The 21,504-nt window shown below is 36.3% G+C and overlaps 2 protein-coding genes, 1 long non-coding RNA gene and 1 pseudogene across 9 annotated transcripts; 2 read left to right on the forward strand and 2 right to left on the reverse strand.

The window, feature by feature from the left end:
* Positions 1-849: 849 nt before the first annotated feature.
* LOC111019611 (putative serine/threonine-protein kinase PBL25) lies at positions 850-4,904 on the reverse strand. The gene is made up of 5 exons (XM_022296004.2): positions 4,352-4,904; positions 2,887-3,080; positions 2,500-2,689; positions 2,025-2,416; positions 850-1,924 (listed from the first exon to the last, which is right to left on the reverse strand). The coding sequence occupies exons 1-5, from the start codon at positions 4,464-4,466 to the stop codon at positions 1,193-1,195; spliced, it is 1,623 nt and encodes a 540-aa protein (XP_022151696.1). The 5' UTR covers positions 4,467-4,904; the 3' UTR covers positions 850-1,192.
* On the forward strand, positions 1,122-3,169 carry LOC148210757 (uncharacterized). Of its 5 annotated transcripts, none has more exons than XR_015791613.1 (5): positions 1,122-1,262; positions 1,387-1,519; positions 1,615-1,952; positions 2,063-2,336; positions 2,657-3,169. It is a non-coding gene; the product is annotated as an uncharacterized LOC148210757 (long non-coding RNA). The 5 variants fall into 5 exon arrangements; XR_015791616.1 differs by having other exon boundaries at positions 2,162-2,336; XR_015791615.1 differs by having other exon boundaries at positions 1,615-1,885.
* Positions 4,905-6,158: 1,254 nt separating the features above from the next.
* Positions 6,159-16,820, reverse strand: LOC111019602 (U11/U12 small nuclear ribonucleoprotein). 2 transcript variants are annotated; one of them, XM_088125345.1, is made up of 5 exons: positions 15,419-16,820; positions 9,706-9,820; positions 9,147-9,254; positions 7,671-8,458; positions 6,159-6,453 (listed from the first exon to the last, which is right to left on the reverse strand). In XM_088125345.1, the coding sequence occupies exons 1-4, from the start codon at positions 16,771-16,773 to the stop codon at positions 7,751-7,753; spliced, it is 2,286 nt and encodes a 761-aa protein (XP_087981471.1). In that variant the 5' UTR covers positions 16,774-16,820; the 3' UTR covers positions 6,159-6,453; positions 7,671-7,750. The 2 variants fall into 2 exon arrangements, with proteins under 2 accessions (XP_087981471.1, XP_022151686.2); XM_022295994.2 differs by having other exon boundaries at positions 6,159-7,576.
* On the forward strand, positions 12,851-14,836 carry LOC148210758 (uncharacterized; annotated as a pseudogene). The gene is made up of 3 exons (XR_015791924.1): positions 12,851-14,062; positions 14,162-14,280; positions 14,366-14,836. The product of XR_015791924.1 is annotated as an uncharacterized LOC148210758 (transcript).
* Positions 16,821-21,504: the final 4,684 nt, after the last annotated feature.

A 21,504-nucleotide genomic window follows, 5' to 3' on the forward strand; every position in this document is an offset into this window, starting at 1 on the left:
TCAGTCTGTATATGGATTTAGGAGGTGCATTGACGAACGCTGTCCTTAGAGAAGATGTGCCTCCAGTTGTTTAGCACTCCACTCGTAGAAGATAAAGAAAGAAAATTTTACGAGGAAATGAGTTTTCTTGTGTGTTTTGTTTTGTACAAAACTCCCTCTTGTATAGTGTTTTAGATAACTAAATATAACAAGTTATATTTGTTAAAACTCACGCTCAACTTGGTAAATCAACTTCCTTATGATAAGAGAGTGATGGAAGACCAAGCCAATTTACTAATTAAAGAAACAGTTAAATAAATGAAATAATTTTAAATGAAAATCTTTAAATTTTCCAAAATTGTGTACCATTTAAATTCATGTATTTGCATTTTAAAATGTTCATGTATGTATTTGAAATAGTATGGGCTGAATTCAGAGTAGTTTGACCAAAGTTTGTCTTTCCTTTGTATTTTTTCAATAAAAAGAATGTAAAGTTTGCTTTAGGAAGAAAACTAAATCTAAATTTTATGCTTTATTCACATTTTTGTGTTTAGAAGGTACATTTTGGAACTTTCATTTAGTTTTGATTAATTGGGTTCAAAATATTGAAAATAGAAAAAATAGTTCACTTTTTCTTCTTGATCATCGATTATCTTTCCGAGTAAAATCGATTTAACTTTTTTGATTTGGACTCTACAAAAAATAAAGGAAGTTCTTAAATCTCCTCATGAACCAATCTTAAACAGGACAAAGAATCATAAACATGATATCATCTTAAATAGAGTTGAAAATAATTAAAACATATATTATTTCAACCGATTTGAGTCCCTACCTCACAGATATGATAACATATTTTAAAAACAAAAAGAATTTATATAATAAATTAGCTCATTTTTAATTATTCAATTGGATTTGAAATGGGTATGATTTTACCACGTATAAATTCTTTTAATATGATAAAAGAATAAAAAAAATGAAATAAAGAGTGAGATTTTTTAAAACACTCCAAGCTCAAGCTACTAGTTAAAATAGCATTTTGCCACCTCGAGAAAAGAAAATTAGAAATATTCCCCCTCTGGTTGTTACTTTTTATGGTTTTGCCCCCACAAATTATCGCCGTCGCCATCGCCATCGCCATCGCCATCGCCATAGCCAGATGCTCTCCGAAAAAAGCCCTTGTTCTTCTCTTCCATCGCCATTGTCACAGTTCAGGTTAGCTCTCGCTGTCGCTGCTGCTGTAGGCAGAACGAGATCCCCTACTGCTGTTATGGTCTAAGGAAACGGTATTATTTACATCCTCCGAAGCTTTGATTTTCAGATGTAACGATGAATCATCTCCTCCTTCTGAATCTCTGCTACTTTCACGGCTCATGATTCTTCTGTCTTCCGATGCGTTGCTGTTTCTAGGGCTCGGAGAAGATCCTCCGTCGCTCGATGAGGAGCTCGCTTTTCTGCCGTGATTTTGCTGCACGTCGTCTTTGAACACCACGCGCTTCGGTTCAGATTCCTTGCCTCCGCTTTTGTTCTTAGGTTTCTGTTGGTAGGTTGAATTGGTTTCTTGTTCTTCGATTTCTTCTTCTTCCTCGTCGTCTGAGGAGTCGGTTTCGTGGTTTCTTGCGCTTGTGAAATTTGCAGATGCGCCGTCTTTGTCCTTCCGGATTTTGCGCGATTCGTCGTCCGACGAGTCGGAAGATTCCGAGGAGGAACCGTCCTCCTCTGGCTCCGCCGGATAGGGGAGGGGACGGAGATTCTCGTCAGGAGTTGTGGAGAGGAAGCTGAGAGCCGTGACGACGTCGCCGATCAGAGGACGGACTTCGGCTTCCTCTTGCAGACACATGGCGGCGACGGCCACGGCCTGATTCAAATCTTTCTCCGGGAACAACCGCCCCAGTTGTGGATCTGCCAGGTCGGGAAATTTCTTCGGATCTCGGAAAAATGGCTGTGCCTGTTACACAGCAGCCATGGATTCAAGAGTACTGAAATGTCTAATTCTGTTGCTATCTTTACTGAAATTGAAAACCAAGAACATAGAACATAGAACTTACCCAAGTAACAAGATTCTGCTCATTATTTGGCTTTGTAGTGTCAATGGCTTTTCTTCCAGTGATGAGTTCAAGCATCACAACTCCAAAGCTGTATATATCCGACTTCAAAGTCAGCTGACCACTTCTTGTGTATTCAGGAGCAGAGTAGCCGTAGGTGCCCATGACCCTTGACGGCAGCGGCGTCTTGTCGCCTCCGGGGCCGAGCTTCGCGAGCCCGAAATCAGAAAGCTTCGGATTGAATTCCTCATCCAGCAAGATGTTTGAGGACTTCAAATCACGAAATATAATGGGAGGATCCGTCTGGTCATGCAGGTACTCCAATCCTTTTGCTACTCCTGATGCTATCTTTATGCGAACAAACCAATCCATTGGCTTCCGTTCGGTTTTTGTGTCTGCCAAATTTTAAAATCATGACATGTTTGTGTGCTTGAGATTTTGGAGAATTGAAGTTTGGGTTGTGAGTGTGAGTTCATACCAAAGAGACAATCTTCCAAAGAACCTCCTGGCATGTATTCATAGACCAAAATCCTTTGATCTCCATCTGCACAATACCCATTGAACTTCACAAGATTTTCGTGGGTTAGAAGGCTCAATGCCTTAACCTCACCAAGAAACTCCTTGTTTCCTTGCAGTCCATTTCTGTCAAGTTGCTTCACAGCCACCACCTTCAAAATTTATGCCCAACAAAACATCTCGATCAAGATTCCATTCTCTTGAGAATATTACCTCACACATACAGGGGAAGGAATTTGAATATACGACTCGGAAAGAGAATTACTCAATCGATGCTTGGATTGGCATCTCTACGAAGAATTGTTAGAAATACGAAGAAATTGAAGGTTGAAAGCAATAGGATTGTTACCTGGCCAGTTGATTGGAGGGTAGCCTTAAAGACTTTCCCAAACCCACCTTCACCCAGAAGACATTCCTGGCGGAAGTTCTTTGTAGCAGTGGCCAACTCTCGAAATGTGAAGGTCTGGGCATCTATTTTCTCACCTTCTGGTGCTTTCTCCTTGATTTCCTCAGCAGGTTTTGGTTTATTATTCACTTCTGGAGCTAAAAAATTTAAAAACAAAAAACAAAAAACAAAACATGGCTGTTTAATTCAACTAAAGTTTAAATTACTCCTTTACCCCCTTTCTTTATTTGTTTTTAGCATGATATTAAATATCCATCAACATATCGACGTTTTCATCAATATTTTCATGTATACATGGATTTTACATCGACATGAGAGATAAATCAACATTTTCATAATATTACAAAAAAAATTAACAAAATATGAAAAATATCAATAAAATCTTAGACATAATATTAATTTTAATTATTTTAAACTCATTTATAAATGATAAAATGATTTAAATAGTTTGTACAAACTTTTTATTTCTGAAACTTTTCCAAAAATATATAGACATTTCATCGTTAGATCTTGTTTATATTGACATAGACATTTAAAACATTGGTTTTTTAGGTTATTTTCTTTTTATTAAAAGTTTTAGTTTCATTTATCTTTTATAGAATTTTTTCCCCTCAAATTAAGTCTTTATCGTCATAAAACACAAGACACGTTTTATTGATTGGGTTGGAAATGAAATTGAGTGGTGCTACTGCTACAAATTTTGTCTACTTTATATAAAATATATAAAAAAAAATAGCGAGTAGAAAAGAATCACATGTATAGCAAAATTAAAATATAAATAAATAAACAATTGGCAACTAAATAAAACTTGTTAGTATTATTACACATTTATTATATAGTTAAGAAATGAAATTTTACCAACTAAAATAAATAAAATGATAAGTGATTGATGTTGACAAGTGATTTATTATATTAATGAATAAGTATCACATAAAACACAAATACGCTCGTTACCAGCGAAACATAAACAATATAGGCATACTTTCGCTGAAATCAGAGGTACAAATCTCGACATACTAGAATTTATTATACTAAAAAGAATTACACCCATTATTAAGTTAATCAACAATTATTCCCCTAAAAGAATCATCAATTTATGACGTTGAAAATTCATTATTTCTAAGAAAATACATATTTCAAATCTTTTTAGAGAAAAAAAAAATAGGTAACCACTCATTTTTTTTAAGCAAGAGATTTGAGGCAATCTCTTCGGACGTGGAAAGGAGTAGATGGGCTGCATCTCACCTCCCTCGCTAACATTAAGGAAGTAAAAAAAGGGAAATAGTGATGTGATAGCACTCAGTTGTTTTTAATCATCAATATAGAAAATGAAGGCATTACAAACAAAAGGTTGATATAGAAGAAAGATTTGTAAATTAGAATAGAAATGGAAAAGAGAAGAACAAACCAGGGGGCTTGGCGGGGGGAGGGGAGCGGTGGGCGGCGGAGGCGGAGGGGCTGTCATGGTTCTTGTCGATCCCTTTCTTGCTCTTCTGCGAGGAGAAGCACGGGAAGCAGCTCATCGTTGCTTTCTAGGTTTTGGTTTGATTCCCTGGATCGGATCGAGAGATGGAGAGAAGGGAAAAAGAAAAGGAATCAGAACAACAACGGTGGTGGAGATGAATCGCGGATCGGAGATGCGATTGCTGTTGTCATGGAGATGGGCCCTCCAAGACTATTGAAGGACCCGGCGAGGAGTGGAGGAGAGGGAGTGAATTGGGGAATGAGGTGGGAGGAAGAAGAAAATTAGAACAATAATAATAATAGAAGACGCCATACAGCAAAATGTTGGGGGAACGGAACGACACAGAAAGAGAGAGAATAGAGGAGTTTTGGGGATGGAGAAATTTGGGGAGATTTGAATGGAAATGTTGAGGCATTCATTTGCCCTCCAAAACCAGAGAAAAACCCGCGATTTCCATAACAACTCTTTTTCTCCTTTTTCCTTTTTCCATTTTCCATTTTCTTAATTCAAATAAATATGGATCCCCCACGCGTGTGGATTGCCTGCGCCTGCCATGTCCTTTCGTAAATATGCAACCTCCTCCACAACTTCTATCCTTCTCTTTCCATATATGTCTCAATTTTATGACTAGTACTACGGCACGGCTAGTGATTGTTTTATACGAGCCGTTGTGTAAGTGCTCGTGCGGAAGTCCCACGCGATCCTATCTTCCATATGAATGTGTTAGGTTTCATGATCTCTTTGTTGTTGAGTTATCTGATTATATTATGCAATGGACAATAATGTCTAGATCGTGTAGATTAACAGTGCGGTGTTATATTATAAGGGGATGTATTTTATTCGATCGCATGATCTAATGTACAGTACCTGCAAGGTGAATGTCCACATGACAAATGATATTTTCTAACTTGAGTATGTCATGTCAGCCAAATAATTCATGACCATGGTGCAATAACCACCAATTTACTTTGGGTTTTCTGTTTTCTAAATTATTATATCTCATTACTTTTGTTATGTTTTATCTAAATCATGTTGAATTTAACCTACTTACTAATTTATCAAATAATCTATAATTTTTTAAATTTGGTTCTAAATATTTTAAATTTATTTTATTTTACCCTTAATATATTAAAAGTTCTCAATTAAAACATTCCATAAAAAAAAAGTGTTAATAGAAATTCTACATGCCACTCAATTATTGTTTTGCAAGACAAATAAATGTCACTTAAACGTCTTTTAAAAGAAATAAAATTTGTTGATGAATAGACACATTAGTTATATTATAATAAATATAAAACACTTTTTTCTTAACAAAATTTAACAATATTTATGAAATGAAATATTGAAACTTTTTTTATACACTTAAGAATTTTAAAAAATTAACAACGGAATTGAGAATTACGTTATCTTTTGAGGTGCTAATCTTGCAATATTTGATCTAAATTATGCTAAATTAAACACCATCCCTTGTTATTAAATAATACCCTAATTCCCACCACTCCTTTGGCATTGTTCATGAAATTTCTCCTTATTCGTTGCTATAATTACCCATTGCTATTCCCTAGAGAAATGTAGAAGTAATAATCAACAATCACCTTGCTGTCCTAAAAATATTATATGAAACAAAGTTCAAAAATATTATATGAAACAAAGTTCAATAATTAAACGAGCCTTCGTATAACAGCTTCCAAACCATTTTCTTCAATCGCTTCATGTATCTTTTTTCAACTCTTTTCATAGTGTAAGAACATAGCTCAACTGGTTATGACATATATCATCGAGTAAAATACCAAACATGTACGCAGTGTGATCAAAATCTGATCATAGGCAGCCCAATAAAAAAACTCCAAATTCATACCAAGGAGCCAGAATTCTTACCTTCTAACAACCAAAGTACATAATATTTCTGATTCAGGTTATAATAAACTAATACTAATCAGCCAAATTACAGGATGCAACCGATGATCTGAATCTCCGTGGGTCATTTCGCAGACTGGCTTCATATTCCACCGATCCAGCAAGCGGGCGAGCTGTTGGTCAGAACACTAAAGGTAATGCAATAGTTAGTACAAATAAGTAACACACCAATATATTACCAAGAGAATTAAGACAACATAATATCCCCACGAAACCAATGAGTTACAAAAGAAGACTCCCAATAGGCAAAAAATATGCAACATTGATACCAAGAAGAAGAATAAAGTTTCATAAGGTCCCAAACTTCTCTATGCTTGATTTGATCTAGATCTCCTAGTAAATTCTTCGATTTCTCTTGATAGAGAGTACTATAGAAAATCAAATACTAAGGTCTAATTGAACTAGTGTCAGTAGATTAATCATCTATACTGTTTCAGAACGATCCAGAAATTTTTTCAAGTGGAAATAACTCAAGCCTACTCAGTAATACTGTCTTACTAATTTTTTTTTTAGTAATGTCTTTTTTTTAGTAATGTCTTTTTTTTATATCCGTGAGTGTTCGGACCAGCTTCATTTTCTTTTCTTTCTTATTTTTGAGAAACGAGCTTCTATTACGCAAAAATGAAAGAAAACAAGAAACAAGCAAAAGAGAATACAAAAAGACAACTCAACAAAAGAAGACTCAAGGCTAACTAAAGGGGCTCCAGTTGAAAATAATAATAAAACCTAGAGGATAAGTACAAAACTCCTTGGAGACCGATGCCCAACTAGAGCATTCAACCTAACAAGCGATCAAACCTCCTCCAATTCTTGTAAGACTTCGAATGACCAACCGTGACAGGAGAGAACAGGAAAAAAAACATATAATAACCTCCTCCGAGAAACCCTCCAGATCCCTAAAAGTTGCAATGTTGCATCATTTATAATATGGGATTTATGAATATCTTGTCCAACTTCATCCATGCCAATACAATAACTTTGTCAATCTGTCTTTGTGGTTAGTCCAGAAATATTAGTAAACACCAGAACAGAAAAAGATAATGTAAACTTGGCATTTTCTACATGGTGATGATGCAATTGAAGTTATGCAGCAAGTGCAGCATTGTTTGTTGAAATTCTCTCTAGAAAAGAGAAAAACAAGGGAAGAATATATTCTGACAAGATTTAATGTATAAGAAAATGGGATAAACTTCAAGGATACTATGGAGGATACACGTGAGGATAAAATTTCTGAAGCCAGATAACTTCATGCTGCAAGGTTGTGTGAATAAAACTTGTTAAAAAACATATGTAACAGAACTCACAGTTAAAGATACTTGGGACGTAATACAAAAGGGACACTTACCACAAGGTAGAAATTTGTTATGTCAAAAAAGTATGCACAATCTGCAGGATAGCTTCTCTCGTCATTTCCAAATTATCAAATTAAAGTTCATCTGGATTTACATATCTGCTGCCGGTGGAGTAATCATCTTCCAATTGGTCATGCCATTCGGTGGGGGTGTACCTATCATTAAATGAATTAAGCATCGAAGACTTTGAACCATGATTATTAGCCGTGCTCCTTTTCCAATTATCACCAGCTCTCGATTTATGGCCATCCTTCATTGCACTTGAACCACCGGCAGATCTGGAGGATGAAGGTGACCTAAAACCATGAAAATTAGAACTGCTAGAAGTTATTTCTCTTGCTTCATGATGCCTGGTTTTCGTTGGCACCTCATCATCTCGATCACTTAGATATCTATTCCGTTTGTGCGACAGGCTAGGACTACTGCTTCGATCTAAGGATCTATAATAGCGACCTTGATCATATTTGTCCTTACCGACACTTTTCCCTTCATCTTCTAGAGAGCCATAGTGCCCATACTGACCTTTTTGTGGCTTATTGGAAGCTGAATATCTGTCATCATAGTAAGACTGCTTCTTGGAATGACTTGAGCTATGTTTGGCTGCTCCATATGTGTCGTTGCTTCCTTTTGTGTATTCATCAGCAATAATATCTCTTTTAATGTTATGCTCAGCTGGTTGTTCATATTTTACCCCTCTCTCTTCAGATCTCTTAACAAAGCACCCAATTCCTCCAGCTTTCATAATTTCCTCCATGTATTCCTCAATAATATCTCTTGTAACCTTCCATGAAAAGTAAAATTAATAAGGTGGAAATATCATCTAACATAAACATGTCTGGCGGCAAAAGTTGAAACCAGACAACATATTGCAGAAACTTGTAAATTGTAATGGATATCATTAATTCCATGGTCCATTTAGCTTTGCAGATTCACCTATTCCATTAGTTTAGACAGAAAGAGATAACAGGAGATCATATCCCCCCTCACCCCCACAACATCCAATATCTAGAATAGTGGCAGAGTAACTCTTGGAATACTCCATTATTGTTCAAATATAGTTGACCGGACTCCCGGAACTCCATTATCTTTGTACATCATAAGCGATAAATCAAAGCAATGAATGCTATTCTTAAAAGTGACTTTCTTCGGCCATTGTTGCTATAATCTTTGTACTTCGGAAGTAATAAAGAATATTCTTAAAAGTGACGACTAATACCCAAAATCTTTTACCACAAAATGTTCTTGACCGTATCAATATCATGCAACTAATAATTTTGTCATTTTTACATTTAAGGTTATAAGAAAAGGAATGCCATGCCGTACCCAGTTAGAACCTAAACCAATAGCCAACAGAGAATAGTGAGACAACAAAAACAATGGACGAAGTATAAAAATCATCCTGCAAGATGATTTTAATGAAAAATAAGGGAGAAGGCAAAAGATTAATCTAATACAAGCTGCTTGCCTACCTGTAAAGTTGATCGCTTTGCCTTTTTTCCACGGTATGACATTCTTCGACGTTTATAATCCCTTTCTTCAGCTAACAATTCCTCCCTTGTTTTGGTCTTCCCTGTACCCTGTTTCGTGTTTTTAATTAAAATAAAATCTATAAGATAGAACAAACAGTCGAGATACATCATGGGTAAGTTGACATTAAACAGTTGGCCAGCTGTTTCTTCTAGATCATTTAGTCAATAAAATAAAATGAAAACAATCATCTCTGAAGCTCCTCAAGAACCTCTACAAAATACGCCCAAGAAATAAGTATAAATAGGCACTGGCTTGATTTGATTCTAAAAAGTAAAAAGAACTAGAGAAAGAATTGGAGGACATTTATCTTCTTTTGCAAATGCCATCCCATTTAGAGAAGTAAATAAGGAAAAATCAGTGGGACTTAAATCACCAACAAATGAATAGAGAAAATTATCAGGCAGGGAAATCCAAGTGGAAGGAAATTGCTGACAATAACATGCCAGAATATATTAACTGCATAATTCATAATGAGACCAACATAGAGGTCAGAAATACCTCATCATGAGCCTGCTGCTTTGGAAGTCCATCATGCTCAATTATAGGCCTATAGTTGCAACGTCTTTTACGCTCTTCACAAGCTCTTTGAGAGATATATTTATGCTCAGAAACCCTAAAAGAGTTAGAAAAGGATTAGTTTGTTTCTAACAATTACCTACTTGAAAAGTGAGATCCCCTTTTCTTTTTATGGAAATTTTTCCGAAAAAATCATGAAGAAAAGTGGTACAAACGTGCATACTAAGTTGAATGAAAGTGGGAGAGAAAAACTCAAATGTCAGAACTTTTCCATAAGATTGCTGGTAGAAGAGGAAGGAAACCCTAATTAATAGAACTCAATATACGGAAGGTGTTATTTATTTATTTATTTTTTATAAGAAACAGACAAAATGAATTCCATTCAAGAGAAGAAACAGCCTAAAGGCAAAGGATTGAGAAAACCCTCTCCAAAGAACTATACAATCACAGCTTTCAAATCCCGTATAATCATTTGAAGACTATAATTACAAAAAACCTCCTTGTGGATGGTAGCCCACCAAGAAGCCGTCTGCTGTATTTTCACACATAGAGAATCCACCGATGACTTCTTATCTTCAAAAAGTCTACTATTTCTTTCTTTCCACAAAAGCCAAAGTAAAGCTCTAACAGCACAATTCCAAAGGATGAAAGCTTTATCCTTTAGAGCCCTTCCCCCAAAACCTTCTGAAATAAAATCATCTATCTTTTGGAGGAGACAAAAAGACACTCCCAAAATGGAAGCGAAGTGAAACCACACTGAGGACGCCACCCCCCGACAATGGAGGAAAAGATGGTCTATAGTTTCAGAATCCTTGCCACACAACATACACACCGATTATATGGGGTTTTTTTTTTTTGCCACACAATATACGGAAGGTGTTATTTTGATTTTGATATCAATTCGGACCATTGAGAGGTTTTTTTTTTCCTTCTTTTATATTTCCTTGTATCTTCCATTTTTTCTAATAAAAATGCGGTTTCTCATAAAAAGAACTCAGACCATTCAAGCAAATGCTGGATTATTTTTGGACTTTCAACTTCAAATTCCAAGACTTATTTCTGTAAACATAAACTGAAGTCCACTTTCTAAAGTTGATAACACACGTCTCAACCATTAACTTGAGATTAAGAAGCCATTGAAATGCTAGGCAACCTAAATCTCCAGTTTTTAACAGTTCTATGGAAGAAACCCAGCTGGGATAGCTAGAAATGATGTCCTTAAAATCTTTAAGGGTTTTTATGAAAAGAAGATCATTGTGATAGGCCAACAATACAGTTCAGTCAATCAATCTAAACCCCAGCACTTCTAAAAATATGAGCGCCTAACTGAAGGATAGAAGTCATCTATTAAATTTTTATCTAATGTAGTGGTAGATGAAAGAGTACAAAAAACTAGAAACGTTTCATCATCAAACTAGACCTCAAAAAAGATTATGATGACTTTGAGATGTACTTGTCCCAAAAGGCTTTGACAACAGAGAAGACATTTGATAGTTAGATGTACTATCAAACTAGACATCTGATAGTTCATTCTTTGTTGTCACAAATATCTGCATAAAGAAGGTAACAGAGATTCTACAGATTCAGGTCAGTTTCTCTGACATTTTAAAATTTGTAGGTGACTTAATTTCAATAATTCAATCAAAACTTTTGTTTCCAAAGGACAAAAAAAAAAAACCTTAAAAAGGCTGCCCTCCATTTCCTCCCATGTAGTTACCTTAATCTGCATTGTGCTGCAAAGATACACTGGACTCTAAAATCTCTTTGGTCATCTTATTTTCACCATCTCTACTATATATATTTCTTTGACATTCGTGAGTGTTTGAGGCAATTGCACGCACCTTGACTAATCTCACAATCAGTGATTTCGAGGCGCACCCGGGCGCTCGCCTCAGGCGAGAGGCGGGGCGTTTTCGCCCAGGTGCGCCTCGCAAGGTGCCCAGGCAAGCGCCTTCATCGGGCGCTCGCCTTTGGGCGCCTTGGCGCGCTGTCGCCTGAGGAAAGGCGATCGCCTCCTTCAAGGAGGCGATCGTCTTTTTCTTTTTCTTTTTTTAATTTTTGAAGCTTTTTTACTTTTTAAATTTTTAAACCCCTCTCGACAACGAAACCCATTCTGCCTCCCTAGTCCCTCTCGACATTCATCTTCAGCCTGCCCTTCACCACCGTAAGTCTTCGCCGGCCGTCGCCGTCTGCCCCCGCCGCCACCGGCCCCGTCTCCGACCATCATCGTCGCCGTCTGCCCCCACCGCCGCCGGCCCCGTCTCCGACCATCAGCGTCACAGTCCTGTTAGGGTTAGTTAAGGATTCGTAGGTTTTTTTTTTTTTTTAAATTTCTTATATCTCATTTACTCCTTTTTGTTTCCTCTCTTTTATTTCACACAAAAGTTTTCTAAATCTTTGGCTTTCTTCACACTTCACGGTGGCTCTTTAGTCTTTCCTTTACATTTTTTTTTATCTTCCAAATTTGAATTATTTTAGGATGGAAGAAGGTGGAAACAAACGCAAGCATCCCGGTTGGCAATACATCATATTGGATGATCCAAAAGATACAAACACGTGCAAATGCGTGTTTTGTGGAAAAATTACCAAAGGTGGAGTTTGCCGAGCAACAAACCATTTGGTTGGGAGAAATAGAAATGTAAAGGCATGTTTGAAATGCCCAACTAATGTGAGAGAAGAATTGAAGAAGTATCAAACAAGAACAAAAGCAAGAAGGGAAGAGAGTAATGCCCTCCCAACGTATGAAGATTTAACTTTGATTGAAGAAGATGATGAAGATGAAATGGAAGTAGTTGGTGGTAGTGGTAGTGGATCTGGATCAACATCAACCCCAATGAACAAGCGAACAAGAATAAACACAGGTGATAATGTGAGTAGTATGGGTGGGAGAGGGAGAGGAAGTGGGAGTGGAAGTGGAAGTAGTAACTCTTGTAGTCCATCAGTGTCAAAACCACCACGACCAAAGGGGCAAATAGATAAATTTGTTTATCAACATCCTGGAAAAGTTGTTGATGATAGAAATCGATTGAAGAGGTTGAAGCAATCAACTATTACTGAAAAATATGATAAAGAGGGGAGAGATGCTACAGTGCAATTCATCATGCGTTGGATATATCAAGCAGGTATTCCTCTAAATACTTTCGCTTGAGAAGTTTTGAAGTGATGCTAGAAGCTGTGGGGCAATTTGGCCCTGGTTTGATACCTCCTTCTTATCATGAAGCTCGAGTAACGTACTTGAAAAAAGAAGTACAGTACACAAAAAATCTTCTGGGCGATCATGAGGTAGAATGGAAGAGAAATGGTTGTTCGCTGATGTCAGATGGGTGGACTGATAGGAGGGATAGGACACTGATCAACTTTTTAGTTCATTCATCTGTTGGAACGTTGTTTATGGAATCCATCGATGCATCTTCATGCATCAAAACTGGAGAAAAGATTTTTCAACTCTTAGATGGAATGGTGGAGAAGATTGGAGAAGAAAACGTTGTCCAAGTTGTGACGGATAATGCCTCAAACTATGTCCTAGCTGGAAAACTTTTAGAAGCCAAGCGACCTCATCTATATTGGACACCATGCGCTGCTCATTGTCTAGATTTAATTTTGGAGGATATTGGAAAGATTGAGCAGGTGAAAAGGTGTCTTCGGAAGGCTGTGACACTTAGTGGTTTTATTTACAACCACTTGTACGTGCTAAACATGATGAGAGAATTTACTAACCAACATGAATTGGTAAGACCAGCAGTGACTCGCTTCGCAACTTCATTTTTAACCCTAGCCAGTATTCACAGAAATAAAGCCAATTTGAGGAAGATGTTTATTTCTGAGAAATGGACCACCTCTAAATGGGTGAAGGACCCAAAGGGGAAGAGAGCAGCTGAAACCGTTATGATGCCATCTTTTTGGAATTCAGTTGTGTATACTTTGAAAGCATCGGGCTCTTTAGTTCGTGTGTTGAGGCTAGTAGATGGTGATAAACCAGCTATGGGTTATATTTACGAAGCTATAGATAGGTCAAAAGAGGCTATTAAGAGTGGTTTTAATGGAAATGAGGTGAAGTATAGACCGATTTGGGAGATTGTTGATAAAAGGTGGGATTGTCAACTTCATCGGCCTTTACATGCAGCCGGATATTATTTGAATCCATCTCTTTTTTATGACAACAAAGAGAGAATAATGCAAGATCCTGAGGTCATGGATGGTCTGATCAAAGTTATAGAACGATTAATATCATCTATCGATGATCAAGTTCAATGTTCAATCGAATTAGAATTGTACAATGAAGCAAAAGGCATGTTTTCGAGTAATGTAGCAATAAGGACGAGGGGTGTTAAAACACCAGGTAATGACATTATTTATTACTTTTAGTTTTAAATTTTTAATAGACATATTTAAGTTTGAACTACTAAAATTCTAAATCATTTGTTTAATATGTGCACAGCTGCATGGTGGTCTCTTTATGGTGTTAATGCTCCGATTTTACGAAAGTTAGCCATGAGAGTCCTTAGTCTAACGTGCAGCGCTTCTGGCTGTGAGTGCAATTGGAGTGTTTTTGAACACGTAAGTGAGAATAATTTGGTTTTTCCCTTGTTAGTTGAAGATTGAAAAATCCACTTTTGACTCTACATCGTTAATAATTCTGTAGATTCATTCCAAGAAGAGGAACAGGTTAGAGCAAAAGCGTCTTAATGACTTGGTTTATATAAAATATAACCAAGCACTTAAAGAGCGCTACACTCTACAAGACCAACTTGATCCAATTACTTTGGATCATATTGATGGAAGTAATGAATGGTTGATCGGAACACTCGAAGAAGAAGATGGTTAGGAAGAAAATGAGTTGGTCTTTGATGATGACAACCTCACATGGGGAGATGTAGCCGAGGCTAGTGGTGTTAGAGAACTCATAAGGCAAACTAGAACACATGCAAGATCTAAAGGAAAGTCGCCTGCTACTCCCGCTCCTACAACTTCAAGAGTTCGAAAATCAGTGCAAGTTGTGGTTAGTGATGATGATGATGACACCGAAGAAGAAGAAGAAGAATTGGAAAAGGAAGATTGTGAGGACGTCCAAGATGAAGAGAATTTAGATTTAGATGAGGATGATGAGCTTTGATTACTTATATTTACTTTTTGTTCTATTTCAGACTCTACAATTTCTTAATGTTGCTTGTCTTTATTTGGAACTAAACTTATAGAATTTGGTTGTTTTATGCATCTTGTTGACATTTACTATTTTGGTATTGATTCTTTTAAGGTAATTTATGCACTATATATATAATTTTTACTTATTTATCAAGGTGCGTCTCGCTTCAATCGGGCGTCGTCTTTGTATCGCCTCTCGCCTCAAGGCGATCAAAGGACTCGTCGCCTTGCAGTGCGCCTTGCGCCTCGAAAACACTGCTCACAATACACCAACCTAACCTTAAAATATTTAGTTGCCAAGGAAACTCATAGCATTTTAATATTCTAGCTAAGGGGTCACTATGGGTTTGAACATATTCCCTCCGACCTTTTAAGTCTATTAAAAATCATTTTCCTTACAAAAAATGATATATTCATAATCGTATTGGATAAATGAATATCACAAAAATAATGAAAAGACCAAGTTGATCTATTTACCACAAGATCATCACTAAATATAAAACAGGTAACCAAAAGAGAAACAGAACCAGAATGTGGAGAAATCATAACATACAGCTGATATTTAGTTTGCAGATGAGAAAAGCGTACAGCCTTGATCTTTTCTTCAAGTAGGAAACGTTCATGCAATGCTGCAATAGCCGCAGCCACTTGGGACACAAAAATCACAGTACAAGTAACAGTTTCTTCTCCAGTAACATTGTCATAATTTCTAACTTCCTGAACCAATCTTTTCGACTTCACATTCTGTGTGTCACTACAGGTAGATTCCTGATTATGAGAACCATGTCCCGGCTTTTGTTCCAGTGGTAAAAGTAACAAGCCTGATGCAGCATCTAATATACATTGTCTAAGCATGTGAATGGCAAAGAACTTCCCGTTTGTTTCCCCATACAACACAGAAAGCTGAGATGCTAGCCACATTAATACTTGAATCAAAACTGGACACTTAAAATTGTGGCTGCCTGAGATAATTAGGGATCCATCCTCCATTTCATTTCCATTTTCCAGAGCAATCTGAAATCCCACAGCTTCTTTTAAGATTGCCATAAAACACAGCCTGAACAGCGGAAGTATATGATCCCTCATAGCAACATCAATAACAACACCATACCGAGGCGAATTCGCAATGATCCATGTCATCAAATGGTCGTCAATGACCAATTTTGTGCCCAATAGAGAACGGAGAACAATGTGCGAATACATAGTGGGATAGTCATTCCACATTTCAACCTCATTTCTAAGAGCCCACAACTCGGAGGGAAGTATTCGAGTCTCCTTCCACGCACTCTCCATCTCTCGACCGTCCTTACTGACAAAATTTGCACATTCAACAGCCAAAACACGAGGAAGAGTGAAAACCTTGGACATTTCATCCTGGTCACACAAGGTAACCACACCAGGGCAATCAACATAGAAGAAATTGGAACTACTATCCGCAAAATCATTGAGAGAGAAGCAAAGGTCGGCATCAGAATCCGGCAGAGCTTGATGGAAACGCTTCTCATTAATCAAATCACGAGATGATTGAAGAGAGTGGGGGTAAAGCAAGGAGTGGAGGAGGTGGGTCGGGTCAATTCGAGGCTGGGGAGCGGAAGGGCAGAGGAGGGAGTGGCGGAAGAGAGAATGCGGCGGCAGACGGTGGCGCCGATCAAAAGCACACTGAACGAAGTCGGAATCGTCGCCATTATCAGATGGGTTTCGGGTGAGGCTGAGGTAGGAGAGAGATTGAAGGGTCTGATTGGCGACATGGATGAGGTTTTTGAGGGAGGAGAGCGAAGAAGACAAGTCGAGTGGAAGATCTTGAGACTCAGAATGTGAGAATTCAGGGCTGACAAATAAATTAGGGTTAGGGTTTTGGGGCAGAAAATTTGGGAAACTTTGGTTGGGAAATGGAAGAGCAGGGTTCATGGCTCGAAGTGTAAAGGGAGCTTCCAAAGTTTAACTGATGGAAGGAAGCAGTTCGGTTTTGCTTTTAAACCTATATTTGCTGACATCAGCAAAAGTGTCATTTTCAAAAGTGTCATTTTCAAGGGTTTGGAGGGTACTAAATTGGTCACTAATGAGGTACCACAAATCACGGACCACGAGAAAATACGATATTTGACAAAAAGAATTAAAATATAAATTTAGAAATTAGAAAATAAAACATAAATTTCTTTTAAAAATTCAACAAAGATTTTCCACCAAAATCCACTAAAATTCTCACTCCCAAATTAACCATGAATTGCAACTATTTATAAGCAATTTGTACAATCATGAGGTATTATATTTGGACACTAATCATTGGTAGAAAATAGATATATGGGATATTGAGAATTAAGCACATGGATATGTGTTAATTTGTCACTTGGAGACATAAAGCAAATGGGAGAATTTGACACATGGGGTTAGGGTTACATCTTTCTTTTTAACACCTAAGGTTGGACATCTAATTTGGATAACGTTCATAATACTCCCCCTTAGATGTCCATTGTTTATATGAAATATGTCTCGTTAAAACCTTACTAAGAAAAACCCAGTGGGAAAACCAATCTAAAAAAAACCTAGTGAAGGAAAAAGAGTACATATTTCATATAATCAAGCAAACCCAAAATGATACAATAAATTAGGCTCCCCTCATAGAAACATCACTTGAGATCTTTGAGCCACCGTATTCCAATGTCGCGTACTAATCTTTCAAAGGTTGTAGTAGGTAACGCCTTTGTAAATAAATTTGCCAAGTTATCCTTTAAACAAATTTGTTGAATATTAATGTTGTCATTTTCTTCAAGATCATGAGTGTAGAAGGGCTTAGGTGAGATATATTCTGTTCTATCCCCTTTAATATATCCTCTTTTGATTTGGACTATACATGCTATGTTATATTCGTATAATATCGTTGGAAGATTATTAGGAGACAAGTCACATGTTCCATGAATGTGTTAAGTCATTGATCTTAGCCATACACATTCTTGACTAGTCCCATGAATTGCAAGAATTTCAGCATGATTTGAGGAGGTAGCTGTTATGGTCTATTTCACTGATCGCCATGATACAGCAATTCATCCACATGTGAATAAATAACCTATTTGAGATCTAGTTTTGTGTGGATCAGATAAATATCCGGCATCTGCATAACCAACTAGATCAAAATTTGATTTGTTTGAATAAAACAAGTTCATATCAGTCGTTCCTCGAAGATAACAGAATATTCGCTTGACTCTATTCCAATGTCTTTTTTTTGTAGAATAACTATATCTCGCTAATAAATTAACTGAAAATGTTATATCTGGTCTTGTATTATTAGCAAGATACATAAGTGCACCAATTGCACTAAGATATGGTACTTTCGGACCAAGAATTTCTTCATTATCTTTTCGAGGTCGAAAGATATCTTTCTTCACATCAATTGAAAGAACTTCCATTGGAATGTTCAATGGATGTGCTTTGTTCATATAAAATCTTTTTAAAACTTTTTCTGTATAAGTTGATTGATGCACAAATATCTCATCGGCTAAATGTTTGATTTGCAAGCCAAGGCAAAATTTTGTTTTTCCGTGATCCTTCATTTCAAATTCTTGCTTAAGATACTCTATTGCCTTTGAAAGCTCTTCAAGAGTTCCAATTATATTTAAATCATCAACATACACAGTTATAATAGCAAATCCTGACTATGATTTCTTTATAAAAAAAACACACGGACAAATTGAATTATTTTGATATCCTTCCTTCAACAAATATCCACTCAGGCGATTGTACCACATTCGCCCAAATTGTTTTAATCCATATAATGATCTCTGTAACTTTATTGAATGCAGTTCTCGAGAACTTTGATTATATGTTTCAGGTATCTTAAATCATTCAGGGATTTTCATATATATATCATTATCAAGAGATCCATATAAATATACTGTGACTACATCAATAAGATGCATGTCAAGACTTTCAAACACAACACAGTCAGCGACCAATTAAATATCTCAGTGTAATCGTATCCACCACCGGAGAATATGTATCATTATAATCAATATCAGGTCTTTGTGAAAACCAGCCTTGTGCAACCAGCCTTGCCTTATATCTTATGACCTTGTTGTTTTCATTTCTTTTTCTTACAAATACTCATTTGTATCCCACAGGCTTAACATCTTGTGGTGTTTGGACTACTAGTCCAAAGACTTGACGTTTTGAAAGTGAGTTTAATTTTGCATGGATTGCTTCTTTCCACTTAAGGCACATTTTTTTGTTGACATTCTTTGATAGATTTTGGTTCAGAATCTTCACTTTAGGATATAATGCCAAGAGCTACATTATAAGCAAAAATGTTGTCAATAAGTATATTAGTTCGGTTCCATCTTTTCCATATCATGATTTAATGTATTGAAATCTCATTACTATCTTCAGGTACTTGACATTCCTCGTTATTTTCATGAGTAGTCATATTTAGGTTTTCTTCTAGAATATCCACATTCTTAATCGAATTATTTTGATTATTGACTACTTTTCTTTTTCGAGGATTTTTATCTTTAGAACCTATTGGTCTTCCATGCTTCTACCGTTTGCAAACTTATTAATGACAACTTGTTGTATTGAGATATCAATTTTTGATGGAGCATTTGCAGCTGCAATATAGGATTTAGTCACTTTATTAGCATCTATAAATGCATCTGGTAATTGATTTGCTATATTTTAGAAATCGATTATTTTCTGAACTTCAAGTTCACTTTGATCTATACGGGGATCTAAATGAACAATAAGAATTCATTCCATGTAATTTCTTTTTCCAACTTCTTAATTCCTCCCCCTAATGTTGGAAAATTTGTCTAATTAAAATGACAATCAGTAAATCATGCAGTAAATACATCATCTGTTAGGGGCTCAAGATATTTAACGATTGATGGGAATCAAAATCAACATATATTCCCAACTGCCTTTGCGGGCCAATCTTAGTACGTTGTGGTGGAGCAATAGGAACGTATACTGCACATCCAAAAATTCGCAAATGGAAATATTCGGCTCTTGGCCATAAGCTAATTTTAATGGATAACATCTATGATAGGCTGGCTTAATACGTCTAAGTGATGCTACATGCAAAATAGCATGTCCTCATATTAATGTAGGAAGCTTAGCTCTCATAAGTAATGGTCTAGCAATTAACTGCAGTCGTTTTATAAATGATTCAGCTAAACCATTTTGTGTATGAACATGAGGTACAAGATGTTCAACATCTATCCGAATTGCCATACAATAATTATTAAATGATTGGGATGTAAATTCGTCATCATTATCAAGACGAATGTTCTTAATTGTATAATCAGGAAATTACGCTCGTAACTTAATTATCTGAGTAAGTAATCTTACAAATGCAAGGTTTCGACTTGATACTAAGTATACATGTGACCATCTACTCGATACATCTATTAATACCAAAAATATCTAAAGGGTCGCTTGATGGATTAATAGGTCCACATATATCACCATGAATTCGTTCTAAAAATGTAGGTGATCCTGTCCCCACTTTAGTTGGTGATGGTCTAATGACTAATTTACCTTGAGAGCAAACATCACATAACAATTCATTAGATTGAAGAATCTTCTGGTTTTTCAATGGATATCTATGTGAATTCTCAATAACTCTTCTCATCATTATGGACCCTAGATGACCCAATCTGTCATGCCAAATAGTAAATATATCTGGATTCATGAACTTCAGGTTTATTGTTGCTCCCGTTGGTCAAGATTTATGATTTTTCATCAACAACTCATTGTTTTGCTCAGCAACAAGTAGACATGATATGAGCTCATAATATTTCTTAAAGCATTTCTCTCGATATTATTGTTGCAAGAGCATATTCGAGACATGAAAGGTAGAGAATGTCTTCTCAAGCATATCTCCATCAGTAATTTTTTTCCGCTTAACTTCAATATCGAACCGATTATAAATAATAAAGAATTATAATCACTTACTGATTTGAAATCTTGGAGCCTTAAATGCATCCATTCGTATCGAGCTTGAGGAAGAATAACAATCTTCTGATGATCATATCTCTTTTTCAAATTTTGTAATAATACACGAGGATCTTTTATTGTCAGATATTCCATCTTCAATCACTCGTGTAGATGGTGACGAAGGAAAATCATGACTTTTCCCTTATCTTGACCTGTCGTAGTATTTGCTTCTTTGATGGTTTCTCCCAGATTCATAGTATTGAGATGAATCTCAGCATCAAATACCCATGACAAATAATTATTGTCATTGATGTCAAGGGCAGTAAACTCTAATTTGGTGAGGTTTGTCATGGTAACACTATCACAAAGAAAATATATGTATATTAGAAATTTGATATATACTAAGCATGAAAAATTAAAGGAAAATAAAAAAACATAACTTTAGGACCTACCTTTAGAGGGAAAGTTGACAGAGAGTCGTGCTGATAACGTCTTGTAAAATTACGGAGCAAAATGAGGCACCACGAGTCACAAACAACGAGAAAATACGAGATTTGATAAAATATAAATATAAATTTAGAAATTAGAAAATAAAACATAAATTTATGTTAGAAATTCAACAAAGATTTTCCACCAAAATCCACTAAAATTCTCGCTCCCAAATTAACCATGAATTGCCACATTTATAGGTAATTTGTGCAACCATGAGGTGTT

The sequence above is a fragment of the Momordica charantia genome (assembly GCF_013281855.1).
Source record: "Momordica charantia cultivar OHB3-1 chromosome 6 unlocalized genomic scaffold, Mcharantia_2.0 BLBB01000006.1, whole genome shotgun sequence".
In the NCBI taxonomy this organism is placed as follows: Eukaryota; Viridiplantae; Streptophyta; class Magnoliopsida; order Cucurbitales; family Cucurbitaceae; genus Momordica; species Momordica charantia.